The sequence below is a fragment of the Embiotoca jacksoni genome, unplaced genomic scaffold (assembly GCF_022577435.1).
Source record: "Embiotoca jacksoni isolate LCO1_2020_lvr unplaced genomic scaffold, fEmbJac1.0.p SCAF_25, whole genome shotgun sequence".
Taxonomy (NCBI): domain Eukaryota; kingdom Metazoa; phylum Chordata; class Actinopteri; family Embiotocidae; genus Embiotoca; species Embiotoca jacksoni.
Genome location: NW_027185376.1, coordinates 6,142,464 through 6,159,903, shown reverse-complemented (window position 1 = coordinate 6,159,903; position 17,440 = coordinate 6,142,464). Strand labels below are relative to the sequence as shown.

The window sequence follows — 17,440 nt, the reverse complement described above, 5'->3', positions numbered from 1 at the left end:
TCAATGTGCAGGTGCCTCTCCTGGCTATTTGTGTTGAATAAAATACACATATGAAAAAATATGCATATTTAATGCTAATGTGCTAAAGAGGGTGTTTTTATCTCTTCCTTTTATTGTCAGTCAAAGGACAATCAAATGTAAACTAGCCATAAAATCATGAATACAAAGGGATAATCTATTCAATAATACATGAAGATATGAGTCTCCCCCCACAGTGCAAAGTATACTAATGGCCCAATCCAGCTTCAGTTACAATAAGTATTTTGTTTTGATTGTTGATTATTGGGACGGGAGAACTTTGAAAAAGCACAGCTCTCGAGTTATTGAGCCAACAGAAAATGTTTATCATTTTCCCTCTTATTTGCCGTTAAATATCTTTGTGCAGAGTTTGGTGCATATGATGGAAACTATCACAAACACCTGCAGAATCTCAGCCAATTCATAACAATTGTTTACAATGCTCCTGTGTGTCAAAAAGATGTTGATTCAGCTTCACAAAACCAGACATCATTGTAGGAGTCTTTGTTATTTTGTCCCACTGGGAGTGGAGTGTCACGTTAGGGTGAACGTCTCAGAACACGACGCAATCACAAACTACGCCATCAAATATTCTTTCACAACAGTTGTTTGTTGCAGGCGATTTGTACCGGATTGCATAATACTGGGCGCTGCTCTGTGAACCCCTGTACGCGTTTTCGAACAGCAGTGTGTTTTGCTTGGATAGATTTAACTCACAAAAGACTGCGGATCCTATTTAGGCTTTTTGCAACAGCTCATCTGCCAATACGATCTCACCAGTATGTCGAAAAGCAAAAAAAGAAACATCATGTTTGTGATGCCTTTGAATGAAAACGCCGTCTAATGGGAGATACTAAACTCGAGATAATCTAGTACGACTGATGCTGCAGATCACGTGAATGTACCACAAATTACTGGATTACAAAAAGAGGAAAGAAGATAAATAAATAATGGTTAAACAAAACAGCTACTATTGTTGTAGGATCCGACTAAAACAGCGTATACTGCGATGCACAGTGTATTATTAAAGCCTGGCGAGCCAGGAAGCAAAACTTTCTGGGGAGCACCTGAGGGCAACAAGGCTCTTAAACCACGCTGCTGACAGTCGAAAGGCCCTCAGGAAATGGTTCCCTTTCATTTTGCTCAACAAAATGCAATCATCCGCTACTTGCATTGTTTGTATGATAGAGCATATATTTGTAAAAAAAAAACAATCCACGCCCTCGAGACTCTACATTTTGCGAGTTAAAAGTTACAAATAAAAGGATTTATGAGGTCTTATAAGACTTATACTGACTATTTTTTTAAGGGTTTAACCTGATAACAGTGAAATGTTGGATGTTTCGGGCGAGTAATTCCTGTTGCAGCCTAACACACAGGAATGCCAGACATGCTATTTTACTCAATCCCACAATAATAGATAACCATGATCATTACAGCTCGTATAAGCACTTTCCAGTTTTTTTGCTGATGGGGGCTGTTAAATTACAGAGGAGGCTCTCTGCCCAGTTGATTTTACAGGAGGCATGTGTCCAACTAAAACAAATAAAAACAAATAAGCTACCATTGCCGAGAACACTGCAGCAGGTCACCGACACGTGCACATGCAGTACAGAGCCAAAGGTAATGGCACAATCGCTTCATCCCAGGAAGCTGAGAAAAACAACAGACCACAGTATGATAGGAAATAAAATAATATAATTATGCATTACATAGACAGGCAACATATTAGGAGCACGCTGTATCTGTGCTGCCAATAAATCCATCCACCCATGTGCTAAAACTATGATAGTAAGCATGTCCCACTTGCCATCGAAGATTCTCCACTGAAGCGAAATCGAGTGTAGCTGCAGTTTACAAGTCAACAAGAGAAATCAATAAATCACATCTGCAGGTGACTTTCTTAAACCCACGGGTTGAGACAGAAGCCCTGGGAGCTTTGTGCTGCATAATAATTACTGAGCCACATTTGCATCTTAGTCCCACAATGATAAATGATTTTACAGTTACAAACCGTTACAGTATGAAGCATTCCCCCAGTTTGTCAGATGACATAGTCCAAAAGCTAAACCAGCAACAGGCGAGACAAAACCATGAAACACATACAGCCTGCCAACGTGCTCGCAACTCAAACAAACTTCAAGTCCAGATATGAACAAAAAAGTACTTTTCCACTTCCACACACAAACTCCGTGCAGGCACAAGCACAAGAGGCAAATTATAGTATCCCAGCAGCATAATGGTCCAACGGCCTGCAGCCAAACAGCACAGAAAATGAACATAATGGAATGGCAATTCTATACCAAATCACATCGACACATGCTGACAGCCAATCAATTGTTATGAATTATAATCGAGTCCGTGCTCACAGGAGCCAGTGTAAAACAGCAGCTAAGCTCGGAATAATGAAGTGCACGGCGGCCTTTCACCCAGTGATACTAAATATAACACAACAGGACAAGAAAACCAACAAAACAAAGAGTCAGCTTCTACCTCCAGTTGCTCCTGGACACCTCCAGGCTCCATGGCGGTCCAACATCCTCCGGTCCTGGAGATGCTCCGTCGCAATTCCCCTCAGGACTGAAGACCTCGGTTCTGGTGGAGAACAAACCGTGTGTCTCCGGCATCTCGGTTCCGTCCAACGTGGTTTATTGTTGAAGTTGTAACATCATAACGCAGCCAGCAGCGTTTGAAAGGCGGTGGACGCGAAGTGTTGTTAAACAACGTCAAGTCGTCCGTAAGGCTGAGTTTTCGTATCCACGCTGACCTGTTAGTCAACGTTTCTTCTACCTCTATCATCGTTGGCAATTAGAAAAATGTCAAACAGCCGATTTATACGAGTTATACATCTCAAACTGCACAAGTACAGCTGTTATATACACATTTTGTACTTCATGTCTGTGGTTGTCCTCATTGTTGTTAACGTGGACAGGTGAAATAGGTTTCCTTGAAAATGTTTGTTCTCCCTGGAAATGGGTACAGGAAACCCCACGTAACCACCACCTCCACCTCCACCTCCCCTCCCACCTCATAAAATTGATTATGTAAGTATTCACCTGCGACCCCATGTCGTCATTACACAGGAGGGTGCTTGTAGGTGCGCTGTGGTCCAACACATTCAAACTCGAGGTTTAAAAATGACAAGAGCAAAGTTCACATTTTTAAATAAGCTTTAATTTTCCATTCAGTTGGGGGTGCTGCACCGAAGACAGGTTGTGATAAAAGAAAAAGAAAAACACATGACCCAAGGCATTTTTATTATTCTAATTTGGGACACGTGAAAAATCATAAGCCCCTAATTAATTACCATAAAAATTAGGAGACCTGGGGTGAATGAAACAACTGAAGCGCGGTTGTGGAGAAGCTTTCTCTGGCCTCACTGACATTGTCAACTCACTGTCAGGTTTTTTTTTTTTTAAGCACTTGCAACATGTTTACTCGTTTGGATGTCCGTGTTTTCAGATGTATTTTTGTTTGATTGACTGAGAACTGACTGGTTTCAATTTTAACTGATCCCTTCTTTCTGCACTCGAGGGCCATCTTATTTTGACATTAACATCATTACGATAAGCACAGTAAAGGGAAGAAGTTCTGAAGGTTTGATCCATGGAAGCTTCCATTCTGCATTCAACGCACCATAATGGACCACAACAAGCATGTCCGAGGTCAAGAGAATAATTTCAGCCTTCTTTTGCTCCATCTTGGAAATCTATTTTTTTGTTTTTTGTTTGTTAAATCAACTCCTTATCAACCCATAATGTCGGGAGATGTTACATAAATGCGCATTCATCATATTTTAGCTTTTAGGAAATTATAATCCAGCGGAAATACTGTATGTTCCAGTCCCATGACAAATCCCTATAAAATGTTTTATTGTCAGAAGCCTAATAAAACATCACTAAAAGTTGTAATATATGTAGCATTACGCTGACACAGTGATCACGGTTTAAAGTAACACATCACAACCCTCATTAATTCATAACACTTATATTACATAACACAATCATAATTATGGTAATTATCAACTCTGCCTGAAGCCAATTGCAGATGATACAATTTCAAAATAAGTTTGGCTGGCATTGCATAAATTAATCTTCACATAATTTTTTAACACTTTCTCCAAAATCAGCAGAACGTTTGACCTAAATTCAACATGTAAGGTGGCTCATGTAGCGCCAAGTAAGGATACATAAATATTTTGTTTCATTGTCAGAGTATGTAGTTTGTGGGGGAGGAACATGTTAATTGGATCTGTAGTGAAAATAAATAATCTATATTTCAGATACTCTGCTCATAGCAGAAACCCAACTAGGGTTGTGTACTAAAAATAATTCTAATTCATTTGAATAGCAATGAATAATGCACCGTGGGTGACAACATTATAATGCCACACCATGCTTGAGTGAACTTGGCAATTCTTCCCTTAAACCTCATTAATTACTCCCGGTGTGTTTGTGCACGTGTCTTGTGTTGTTTCTGAACCGTAATCTGCAGAGGACTTGTGGCCGCTTCTCATATTTCCTCTGTGTCACGTGGCTGGATCTGAAAGTTCAGTGGGGAAATCGTCCATGTGCAAATGATATGTCAGTGTTTGGAGAAAAAAAAAAAAAAAAAAAATAGCGGTCAATGTCACTTATTAGATAGTTCACAAATAAGAGAGTGATAACAGGACAGTAATCAGTTCAGAGTCCATTCAGTCACAGAAAAAAGGGCCCGAAGTCCACGTTGAAGAGCAGAATTAAAGACAAATCAGTGCAAGTAACAGAAGCTCTAATTTGACAGAAGAAAAATTAATCTTTGCGTCACCATGTCAACAGGTAACTTTGTCAGGTGTATGTATTGTTTTCATCTGCTTCAGTGCTTAAAGTCTTCCTGGATTAGACTTCTGTTCAACAGTGTTGGAGTTAATTTCATGGCATCGATAGGAACGGGAAAAAAAAAATCCATATCTATATATGGTAATGATCACATTGCATTAGAGCCCTTAAATATTTAAAGAGCTTTGAATTGTATGAGTGATGTGCGAGCTAAACACAACTATGTCAATAGGCTTTCTGCCACCGGCTGCAAATGTGTTTTTATTGTACAAAGAGAGCTGCCACAGTCCTGGATCTATTTTAACAAAGACGTTCTCTGGATGGAGCTGTGATATTTTCCAATTGTGCTGAGAGTCCTCTGGTCACAAGAGCTCCGCTGTCAGGTGATCCTTCTGATCTTTGCCTCTCTGAGAAAAACTCCCATCTCCTATCTCACATAAGAGACTTTTGAGTCACGCCTGGATAGAAATGGGTCCGCGATGTTGAGGAGTTATCACCGCAGCGTAATTGCACTGAGAGAATACATTATTTATGAGAGATTTAGCCTCATTAATCTATGAAATGTTCTGAAAGCACGATCATTTTATTTTTCTCATGACTTAGTGTTTTGCAGATCTTTGCAGAGGAATGAATTTGCTCTTTGATGCGCAGTCAGTTTCCTTGACTGTCTTTGTGAAGCACTCTTCCATGTCAGCTCTCCCCCAGTGCTTTCAATGAATCATTATCTGTGCCAATGTTTGTACTCAACCTGTCTTTTTTTTGTCCTCTTTTGTCTCGCAGCTACACACTGACCTCGATAGGGGGGACAGTGAGGTGAAGTACACTCTCTCCGGGGATGGGGCTGGCTCCATTTTCACAATTGACCAAACAACGGGGGACATCCATGCCTTAAGGAGTCTTGACAGGGAGGAGAAGCCTTACTACACCCTGCGCGCCCAGGCTGTGGACATCAACACCAATAGGCCCCTCGAACCTGAATCAGAATTTGTAATCAAGGTCCAAGATATCAATGACAATGAGCCAAAGTTCCTGGAGGGACCGTACACAGCCAACGTTCCTGAGATGTCACCAGTAGGTAAGTTAACCCAAGACCTTTTTTTTTTTTTTTTTGATGGATGAGAACTCTTTGCGGTCGGAAACTTTACTTTCTCCTTTTCAACTGCAGAAAACAAAAAAAGTTCAGTTTCAGGAGCATCATGGGGACAACCAGAGGGGCAAAGCATCCCTCCTCTCTCCCCCCCACAGATTTTGACATTTCAGAGAGGCGCTTATTCTCGGTGTGCCCTGAGAATATTTCACGGCTTTGTCTTTACATATCCCCCCCCAGGGAGAACAGATCAAGGTAATTCACTGGGAGAATGGTTCCTCTTGATGTGAATTTGCAGCAAAGCCCTGGAAACTCCAAAATCAGCAGTCTCTGGAGTAAAGCAGGAACAACACGACCCAGCCCCAGTGAGCCCTCCTAAATCACAAGCTGCACTGTAACTGTTTACTGTAGAAAGAGAAAGAGGCTCGCAAGTTTAGAAGAAAAAAGCATCTTGTGTGGAAGCCGAGATTAACTTTAAACACCACCCACAGATGATCAATTGGATGTTTTACACAGTTTAATTGTGCTTTTGTGTGCTGGAGCTGTAGCGTGCCACAGTGCATGAGCAATTAACACGTTTCACTGATTTTGAAACAAGTCTGACGTGTACGTTTTTGCACGTAATAAAATATTGCATGTTGCTCGTCATGACCGTGCACCAGTCTTGCTCCCTGATTTGTGAGTCGTCAAACTTCATGAGGACGTCCACACAGGGAAGCAACCATTGTTCTAACATCAAACCAGCCGAAGTCGTTATCAATATTTATACCAGCCAGACTTGTGTGATCAATGAGATTCATTAACCGCTACATCCCTCCTGTGGTCTTTGTTAGCAGGGCGAAATAAAAAACTAAATGAGACGAAGAGATGCCGAACATCATTTAGCAATAATAGCTGCTAAACACAACTAATCTATGGCCAAACAGCCCGATGCAATAATCTCTTATTGTTAGCAATTATCTTATCAGTGAATCATTAAGAGAAAGACACTTTAACAGGGAGTTGTTAGAACAGAATGTAATTACCACTAAACGTCCCAGGCTTAATAAATTGGTTAATATCATTTTGAAGTTGTTAAGGTTATATTTATATATGTGACAGAAGTCCTCCACCAATCCAATCAGTCGTCTGATTGCAGTAATTTGTATATTTTTCCTTCATATTTGAGAAGAAAACATGTATACTTTGTATATTGTTGTGTCATTTGGATTTATCTGCGTTATTTAACAAAGTCAGACAGATCATTTATTTATTTATTTTTTACAAAATTGGTTTACAGCACTGACCTTTGCAGTTATTCTGTACATCTTAGTGTTACTCATGCATTGGATTTTCTATAATCATACAAAAAGAATCCATTTGACTTTGTTTTTATAGCCTCACCCACGTAATTGCTGTTGCCTTTAAAAATGCGGAGGTGTCGGCCACACTCGAAGGCTTTTTAACTTTCTCTACATCGGAGTCCTTGACTGCTTCGCTGCAGGTTTTCTTCTCCTTGGATGAAGAGAGAGAGAGAGAGAAGGTGTTAATGTATTATCTCGTCTATTGTATCCTGGCGGTTAACACGGTGCAGCCCTTCTCTGGTATGTCTAATCGGGAATGTGTGACGTTGTTAGCGAGGATTGAGACCCTGATCTCTCTCATCTCATGTTTTAATTCCATTGTTGCCATCTGCTCAGACTGAAAAGCCTATTTGATATAGGGCAAGATCTTTATCTGCCACCAGGAGCTTAGCAGAACTTAAAATGACCATGTAAACGGTGTCCCTGTGGTCAGTCTCTCTTGATTGCACGACGCTTCCCACACAGCCTGCCGTTCTATTTTACATAGCAGGTTTTTTTTTAAGCTACCCAGATGTGGGTTTGTGATTGATGCATTGACATAATGTGAACAGAGCTGTCAGTTAGTGACGGCATCCATGTCAACGTATCTGCAAGTCTTTCTCACAGATACATCTGCCCATGGAAACACCAAAATCATCAGGCTGTCAAGGCATTTTTTGTTTTTTTTGGGGTACTCAAACGAGAAACTTTTGATTAAATCTGTTGAATTTAAATACATTTAATAAAGACTGTGTTAGTGAAATAGCGTTTCCCTGCCAGCTGGTTAAGAGGGATGAGCCAAACCTCCAACGAGTAATTATTCTGTCCCCGCAGGAGTTTGGAAGACTGCCATCCTAGTACTATTCTGCCATCACCCTTTGTTTTCTTAATGGTAGCATTGTTTAATGAATTGGTTGCACAAGCACTTTTTTTTTTTAACCATTGCTTTGTATTTTCAAAGTAGCCACTTTGCGAGGCTACAAATGTGCAAATCAAAACATACAACGGGAAAGTTGAACCACTTCTCAACACATTTTATTTTTTTTTCTCCTTTACAATCCCCCTCATTGCATTCTGTCTGGAGCCTGGACTGTTCAGCATTGGCAGTAGTTTTTCTCATTTGTGATTCACCATTCATTAGTGTCAGGTGAGATCGTTTAGTAAACTGATGAACTTCAGAGAGTTTGGATTTCAGTCTCATGAGGAAAGCGATTAAGCCAAAGTCAATAATTCTTCCCACTCTTTTTTCTCTTCAGGGACATATGTGACGCAAGTAACAGCCACGGATGCAGACGACCCAACCTACGGAAACAGTGCCAGAGTAGTTTATAGCATCCTCCACGGCCAACCGTACTTCTCTGTTGACCCCAAAACAGGTAAAGTAATTATCTTGGTGAATTTATGAAACACAATTTGGAAATCTAGTTAAAGTTTATAGAGTAAACATCTTCAAATTTTTTCAAATTTTTTCATAGTATCACGGCAAAGTGTGAAATAGACATGCCCGTCCGCTACAGCAAAGCGTGAGATAGCTACGCTTCGGCAGGACAGTCACACGTTTTGCTGTAGTTGACCAGCGTGTCCGTTACACGCTTTTTTAGGTGTGACACTGACACGCACATAAATGTCTTTTGACAAAGGATCATGTGACCATGGTGTCACAACAGAGGTCTCAATATTAACTACAAAGGAAATTATATTTTGCCATATTAGGACATAGGAGGGGTGTATTGGTGAAAATAATCACAGACTGCTATGTGGTGACAAAGTTGTTCTTTCGTTGTTTATCTTTCCCTAACCCCAACCATGTGTTTTTGCAAATGGTTTCATTTCAAGTCACACGGTTGAAACCATGCAGTAGGTTTTGTTTTTCCCAGAGATCGCTACAGGACAAAGCGTGTAATAGACACGCACGTTCACGACAGCAATGTGTGTAGCTGTCACGCCGAGACATCGGCAAGCGCAGCTATCTGACGTTTTGCTGTATTGGATGGGTGTGTCTGTTTCACGCTCTGTCGTGATACCAGGTCTCTGTTTTATGTGTACCTGGATATTCCAGTGAGGCAATCTTACAGTGAAATAAAGTTATCTGGGTCATCGTTCTTGAGCGAGATGATTGAGTGTCTTCTAATCAGTATGTATAACATAATGTGTACCAGTGCAAGCATATATCAGAAGAATGAAATAGGTCTCAGAATCGACCCCTGAGGCACGCTACAAATCAGCGTGCCACAACAGGACATGTGTTCTCCTGTACAGACTGAATTATTTATTTGACAGGCATGAAGTAAGGGGCAGTTTGAATCAAACACTGTGCATAAATCAAGCAGCTCTAACATCAAGCATTCACCATTATCTACAGGCATTCAAATATCATAGACGGTTCAAATATTAAAAAAAAAAAATCGCAAAATGATCGTGTGGAAAACCAGATACAACATTTCAATTATAATTTTAAATATGGCTGCTCCTCATGGCATCCCTTTTGTAAATTTTGTAAAAGACAGTTAAACACCATTACAAGACAGTTATCTGCTGTGTCGTTGCTGCCAGTGTTTGTCAGCAAACTGCCAGCTGGTGCCTTAAACTCAGATCAGTAGGAGATAAATATCACAATACAGATTTGTTGCTGAGTACACAAACTGTGTTGGTTGCTTCCACCTTATTTATACACACTTTGCTTAAATAGGGTGTCATGGGAGGAGAATGCCAGTAATAAGGTGGTGGCGTGGCAACGGGAGGTGGGGGGGGAGTTGGTAGATGACTGCTACTAAATCTGAAACACCTTCACATCACTGGTGTTTGCTGGTAGTGGGCTGTTGTTGGCTTGCTATCTGGGACAGTTCAAAGCATATGAAAATAGGTTCATACATATCACACAGCCAGATATGGTGGAATCTGTAGCTGATTATGCTGCTCATCCCCGAGCTTTACAGAGCACACACTGTGACTGTATTTCAAAAATGATGCTGGAAAAAAAAGAAAAAGAAATCTCACTTAAAGCAAATGTTGGCCCTGCTGGGTGTACAGCTATCTCCAAACAAGGGAAATAAACACTGGGGGGGGGGGGGGGGGGGGGGGTGAAAGGTGGAGAAGGGGAGGAGGGGGGCAGCAACAACAACATTCATAAATCACCGTGGATGTCACACAGACACCCCCCCCCCCCCCACACACACCCCACACCTCCCCACCAAAAAAAAAAACAAAAAAAACTGAGAAATTTGAAAAATATTCGTAGGCTTTGATTTTGGATTTACACACAGTGGGAGTTTGTGGATCAAAATGTGAAATCCTCACCATGTAAAATGGAATAAGAGGAAGGGGAAAGTGTAGACCCACCTATGCTGCCTGCTTCTTTTTACCCCGCCAACCTCCCACTGACCTGGCAATTAATCTGCAGTACAAACGCTCTCTGATCTCAGGGTCTCTGATCCTCAAGTGAATCATTGTATGGCTTCACCAGAGCTCCCCATTGAATGTCAAGTGTTTCCAGTTTGTGAGATGACCTCTATTTCAGCCTTGGCACGTGCGCACAGCCTTACTTCACGAGACTGAGCCACTTAGGTGGAAATATATTGTGCATGTTGTAAGTAAATTGTGCATCAAACGTGTTTCTAACATTCCTTTTACCGCTCTTTCCTTTTGTCTTTTCTTTTTAATCTCACTATCTCTGTCTCTCCTCTTTATGATCTGTATTTCTCATAAATCTCACTGCACACCAGGGGTTATAAAGACAGCCTTGCCCAATATGGACAGAGAGATGAAGGAACAGTACCAAGTATTAATCCAGGCCAAGGACATGGGGGGCCAGCTGGGGGGGCTGGCCGGGACCACCACCATCAACATCACCCTCAGCGATGTCAACGATAACCCGCCCAGGTTCTCGAAAAGTGAGTTCCCACTTATAGAAAATGAAGATTTGAATATAATGCCTGCTTAACAACTCTCATTTTTGGCAAACAATAACGATGCCGGTGACCTTACGCACGTTTTAGATAATGATATAAACACCGTGCAATTACCACAGGGCAGGGGGTATTCATCATATCTACTCGTTGTAATTGGTTTTCATTATTTGTCATTATGCGCAGTAAGCAGTGGCCTGTTTATTTAGCATGATTGCATCTACAGCTACTACTCCTGGCAAATAAAGCGGGGTTGCTGTTATTCGGCTCGTGGGGCATCGTTCTATATTTAGATCAGATTTGGGCATGTTGGTGCTGCAACAGGGATTGAGTCACTGTATTTAAATAATTGTATTTTAGTCAGTATTTTGATATAAACTGCTAAACCAGATTAATTCGATTGTACCAGGTCATCTAAAAACCAAAGCTGGAATCAAAAACATGCAACACAATGCGCTAAAAATCTTTGATCTGTGAAAGCTTCTCAACATATACCGAGCATAAATAAATTAAACTGTGTACAAAATGTTTTCCATTCAAAACAGCGAGTGTACGACAGGAAAGCAAAAACACTGTTTTGTATTGATGCAGTCCTTTCAGGTAGTTTGAGGTGACACTGAGTGGCCTCCTCTGAATGTAAATACAAGGCAGTCAGACGGTCAAGCTCCTTTGGCTGCGAGAAAAAGATGATATTTCCATAATGCTGTCACAGCAACAGAGGTTTGGGCCGTGCCTGCTGGCTCCTGTGCCCTGTCTCAAATCCTCTCTTTGTCTTCCTCACTTTTTTCCTTTCTATGGAGCGGCAAAATGTGTGGTGGTAAAAAAACAACAACTAATCAAATGATGTAGTTTACATTATCATACTGCTGTACAGTATAAATCCACCACACATCTGTCTTTTTCCTCCCTTGTCGTTAGAGATTACGTATCAGTGAACCGTCAATCCTCTGAACCTGCAGATGTAATTTACTAATAGTGGTGTATCATACCTGCATCTGGCTCAACTGAATCGTCCGAGAGGCTTGTTAAACCACTGACAGAGCCGCAACAGCTGTAGCCTCTAATAACCTGCAACTCTTTGGCCCTGAGGCAAACACCAACAACAACAACAACAACAACAACAAAAGTTCAAGTCCTATCCTTGAATGGATGTCAACCTTAAAAAGACTTGAATGCATGTCCTTAAAAGAACTTGATTATTTATTTATTGACAGTATAGCACCTCAGATTCATCCAGAGGCCGCAGCTTTTCTCTGACAGCCCTCGGATCAACACACAAAAAAACTACCAACCATCTGCAGTAAAATGGAGGAAATGAAGAATGCAATAACATCTCCAATTAAGAATAATTATACAAGGAGGTAAAAACTTCAGTGATGCTAAGATTTTAGCACCGATTTTAGCACCTAGCCGCCGCTCGGAGCGACAAAATAAGGACCAAAAGAGACCTGATTTTGCCAAATGGGTCCCATTTAATAGACCTATAACAACTCAAAACAATATTATATTGCATATTATATGAGATTCAATTCTACTTTTGCTGATTTGAGCATCTTCCAAATTACAGTTGACCAATCAGATCTCTGGGTCTGAACTACTTGTTGTATAATATTGCACTGATTATTAGCTAAATTGATTTGGAAATATTTCCGACACCCAAAGCAAAGATGCGTGTTTTGGTTTTGTTTCAGTATATTTATTTTCCAACAACAAAAAAGAAAGTGTCGTCCTTAGAAGGTCGCCTTCCTTTTCAACGTGCCGTCCTCAATGCATCCATCCTTCAGCTCAAGTTCATGTATTTTGTTAAAATGTAAAATGAAGGCCGAAATCATTGAAATTCCAAAGAATAAATCTTCTTAAATTGGTCTTAGCTGATTTTTTTTTCCCGCTGTTTCAGCAGTATGTTAGGAATTTGCATAATTAAAGAGACACAATGGACCCAGTGGTCAGGTACCAGAGCTTCACTGATTAGATGCACTCACCGAATTTCACTCATTCAGTCAGAATGAATTGTCCTCTGTGTAGCCTTATGACACAGCACTGCTTTTAAAATGAAAGCTCCAAATGAATCCCACGCTGATTCCCTGACATTACTTGAACTAATGTGATTGTGAAGATATAATCAGAGGCGTAATTACCCGGAAACATTTCCAAGTCCCGAGAATTATTTTGATGCTTTTAGGTGTAGATGAATAGCACGACAAACCTCTGTGATGTCACCAGGTGAAGGCAACAGGAAGATGTTTTTTATTTCCCTGGCACAAACAGAAAGTGATGTTCAAACAGACGGTCACCTCAGAGAGTGAAGAGAAGCGTAACGCCAGATTTTAGTTCATCCAGTCGCAGGTGGAAGTGATCTTCAGTCAGTCTGTTTGTTTGTAGATTTCCTCCCAAGTCCTCAGCAGTGATCTCTGCTGTTGGTAGAATCAAAGCTCCTTGGACTCTCGGTGTTGTGATGGTTTTACAGGTTGAGCCGGCCAATTACAAGGTGCTGAGCGGCCTTGATGTCCAAACACGACTAAGTTGAATAATATCATGCCTATAGCCACGGGCTTGACTTCAGACAGAGGAAGTATCTGGCTGCTTTGCCTGTGGGTGGATAAGACATCACCGGGTGGGCGAGAGAAGACGTAAAGGACCGAGGATGTGAGGCGCTCTGTATTTCCATCCGATGTCAAGTGATGATAACGAATGAGTCCCGTCTGATATTTGTTTGTCGACAGGTTTCTTTCACCTAAGGGTTCCCGAGTCGTCTTCGGTGGGGTCTGCGGTCGGGAGAATCAAAGCTCACGACCTGGACATCGGGAGAAACGCCGAAGTGGAGTACACCATCGTGCCGGGTGACGGAGGAGCCATGTTCGACATCACCACTAATGAACACAACCAAGAGGGGATCATCATTCTCAAAAGGGTACGAAATCTCAGAAACAAAAAACATGAATGGTAAATTCTCATCTGGAATATTACATGTTTTCCCTCATTGACAGAAACAAGATCCCTGAGTGGAGGAAGTCGCTTTTAAATGAAAATATTCAGATACATAAAATAAGATATACAATGAAGTAAAGGGACAATTAGTGATGCTGCACAATGCTGTATTAGCAGGACATGTGAGGGCTGAAGCTGTGATCTTTCCGTCGCGTGATGTGGCTCTCTGTTTGAGTCCTTGCTGCCCATTGGCTTCAAGCAGAACTCGGACCAACGGCACGAGTCTCTCTGAGCGCTTGTGCTATATAAAGCTTTCGCTCAGCATGTCACGCCTCATTAACTATGCCATATGTTCTTTTTTGCTAAATGGATTAATACATCCATTGCATTGTGACCCACAGCAAAAGGTCCTGATCTTTGGTTGTACTTGCCTTGAACCATGGAGCAAAAAAAAGGAAAGAAAAAAAATCACAGTTTAATACCAACTTTTACCACATATAGCATTTGCAGGGCCGTGATATCACTTCACAAAATGGCAAGTGGCACAAAAGCGCGAGTGATATTAGAGTAATTTATTACTCCCAGGATAAACCCTTTGAGATCTATCATCTCATTTTCAAGGGGGACCTGCAACTGCCAGAGGTGAGGAAAAAGGACATTACAGCCACAGACTAAAATTAGAAAGAGAAATAGAGCGGCCCAGCTGGTGCAATGGGTCCTAATCTACTAAAAAACTGGGCTATAATAAGACTTATTGTGCAATCAATTATTACTTTTGCCTATATATTAAAAAATTAAAAAGTTGGGCTCCAAAATTCATCCCATTCATACTTAAATACCATCACGATCTTATGTCCTAAGGACCTTGGGAGCGAATTAAGAAGTGATGGATATTTCATTTCATTTCAAATATACCACAGTGGAGTTCTCTAAACATTCACATTAATAATCATATCAATTTTAAACGTGGATAAGAGGACACGGAGTAATGGAGTGTGAACTCCGTAACTGCTACACTGAAAAACTAGTGAATTTCTACATCAGTCGTAATGTTAGTTTTTATAATGTACTCATGTTGTTTTGGTTTATCAAGTAAAAACCTCCCCATTAAAAGTTTCCCCCTCATTGCGGCGCCATCTTAATAGTTTGGAGCGGTTTGGAGCAGGAAGTGACCATATTTGGACGAGCTGGGGGAGGAGCGAGCGATGGATCTGACTGATCTGATTGGAAACCAGACGATGCTACATCCCGCCCACCAATAGACGTAAACTGACTCCATCGCAGGCTTGTCAATCAAACAGACACGCCCCCAAAAACACAGCTTTTTGAGGTTTATTTTCTAATTAATGAGGGATTATTTTCACCTCCAGAAAACCAGTAAGAAGGAGAAACTCTAGCCAACAACACCGAGATAACTCGTGAAGAAATTTTATTGACAGAATTTTATGAGACTGGTTCAAAAGACGGATGCTTTTTGGAGCCGACCTCTAGTGGCACTCGGTGGTATTGCAGCTTAAGGCACTTCCGCATCGGCCTCATTTTTCAGAGCCGGAAGCTACGTCTACTCTTACATACAGTCAATCCAAACCTTCTAAATTGAAATAATATCCATCCGTCAACCCACAAGGCTTTGTAGAAAGCAGGAGCAGGATATTATTTCTCTTTGGGCATTGAAAGCGTTGGGCTCTCTGACAGTGAGTGGGTAATGTGCATGTGTGAGTGCTGCATGGGCAGAGACTAAAAGATTTGTCTCGTTTAGGTTTGTGGGGGGGGCAACTCTTAAAAGGTATGCCTAATCACAGGTCAAGTCCAGCAGGAACAAAGAGCACATTAATAGAATTATATTTCAATGAAATTCCCATTAGACTTATTCCTTGCCGACATTTGGCCGTAATAATCAGAGTCAGAATCACAGTCGTGTGCGTACTGAAGAATCTGTTCGCCTCTCCAAATCTGTCTGGAGTGCATCAAGCGTTACAGGCCAGACAGGTTAGTAAACAACACGGTGCAGTATGTTGTTTTTCCGCAGTTTACAAAAACCTTTAACAGCCATTTGTAGCCACCGCTGAATAACAGAAACGCCTCCACACGTCTGCCAGCCTTCTACTAAAACACATCATGTCAGTATCACTGCAGCAGCTGACGTGCCGTTCGGCTCGGCGTCTCCGAGTGTGTCATGTAACAGTTAAGCAGCATAATGTGTGGAAGTTACTGCACAGATGTGCACATTTGGAATGTATCTTGCTCTCTCACACACACACACACACACACACACACACACACACACACACACACACACACACACAGGCAAACATGCAGAAGTGTAAGCTTTCATTGTGCTATTGTGCTCCTCTCGCTCACACCAGCCAATGAACATTTACACCTCCGTATTTCATTCTGTAGTTTCCCTTTGGCGGCAGGCAGCAGACCCCTGTGGTGAGTTTAAATAGCATTTGTTGTCACTGGTATTGAGACGCGGGAGAAAGAAAGAAAAAAAAAGTGCAAAGAAATGCTAAGTTTGCATAATTCAAAAAACACAAAATATCTCTGCAATATTGAGAAGGCAAAAAAAAATGTAAATGTCAGAAAGTGAGGATTTTTTGGAAGCAGTGCTCTGATGCATGCATGAGATGGATTCATTTTTTCTGCAATGGATATTCTTATTTCCCCTGACTGTAAAATGAGGTTTTGGGAAACATGTCGGCATCAGAGATTTCTGTCATTGTTTCAAAAACATACTGTTGTTGAAAATACACATGCAAATATTTTGCAGGAAAATGTAACAGATGAGCTACAGCTTCACTAACAACTCGCTCAGCTTCACCATCAGGCCAGCAATAATTTTGATGAGAGCAAATCTTGTTATTTACCATTACTTTAATCACTGTTGGTGGATTTTGTTGCAGTCATACAATTCCTCACTCAAAGTAATACACAACAGGAAATAAAATCAGCTTTTATGTTGGATGTCAGAACATAATACCGTCAATTAGATTTTTTTCTTCTCCAGAGAACCTCAAACTTTCTTAATAAAAACATCTCCCACAACTTCCCAGCTTTATATGCAAATGCACTTCTGAAAGATCCCCCCAAAAAAGTGGCTTTCTCATTAAATCCTGCCTCCTCTGCCAACAAAGTGCTTTTAAGGAGTTAAAACACAAATGTTTTTTGTCTCGTGTTTCATTCAGGCACACAGCACATGCAGTATTTCATCTGATTGCAAAATTAACAGGAAAGAAAAAATAAACTCTACCTGTTTTTGTGCCTTTCAGGCTATCTCTGATGTAAGTGTCTAAAGTGTTCTTTGGAGGAATGCAAATCTGCCTTTGTTTCTCTCATGTATCAGACTGAGGTATTCATTAA

At 41.0% G+C, this 17,440-nt stretch overlaps 1 protein-coding gene across 1 annotated transcript in view; it reads left to right on the top strand.

Moving 5' to 3' along the window:
• The window catches only part of LOC138204226 (cadherin-12-like), an 87,437-nt gene that overhangs the window by 40,161 nt on the left and 29,836 nt on the right, over positions 1-17,440 (top strand). Inside the window, exons 3-6 of the mRNA XM_069159344.1 lie at positions 5,616-5,910; positions 8,501-8,620; positions 10,967-11,134; positions 13,873-14,060. Coding sequence (XP_069015445.1) covers positions 5,616-5,910; positions 8,501-8,620; positions 10,967-11,134; positions 13,873-14,060 — 771 coding nt within the window. The remainder of the gene's footprint in view (positions 1-5,615; positions 5,911-8,500; positions 8,621-10,966; positions 11,135-13,872; positions 14,061-17,440) is intronic.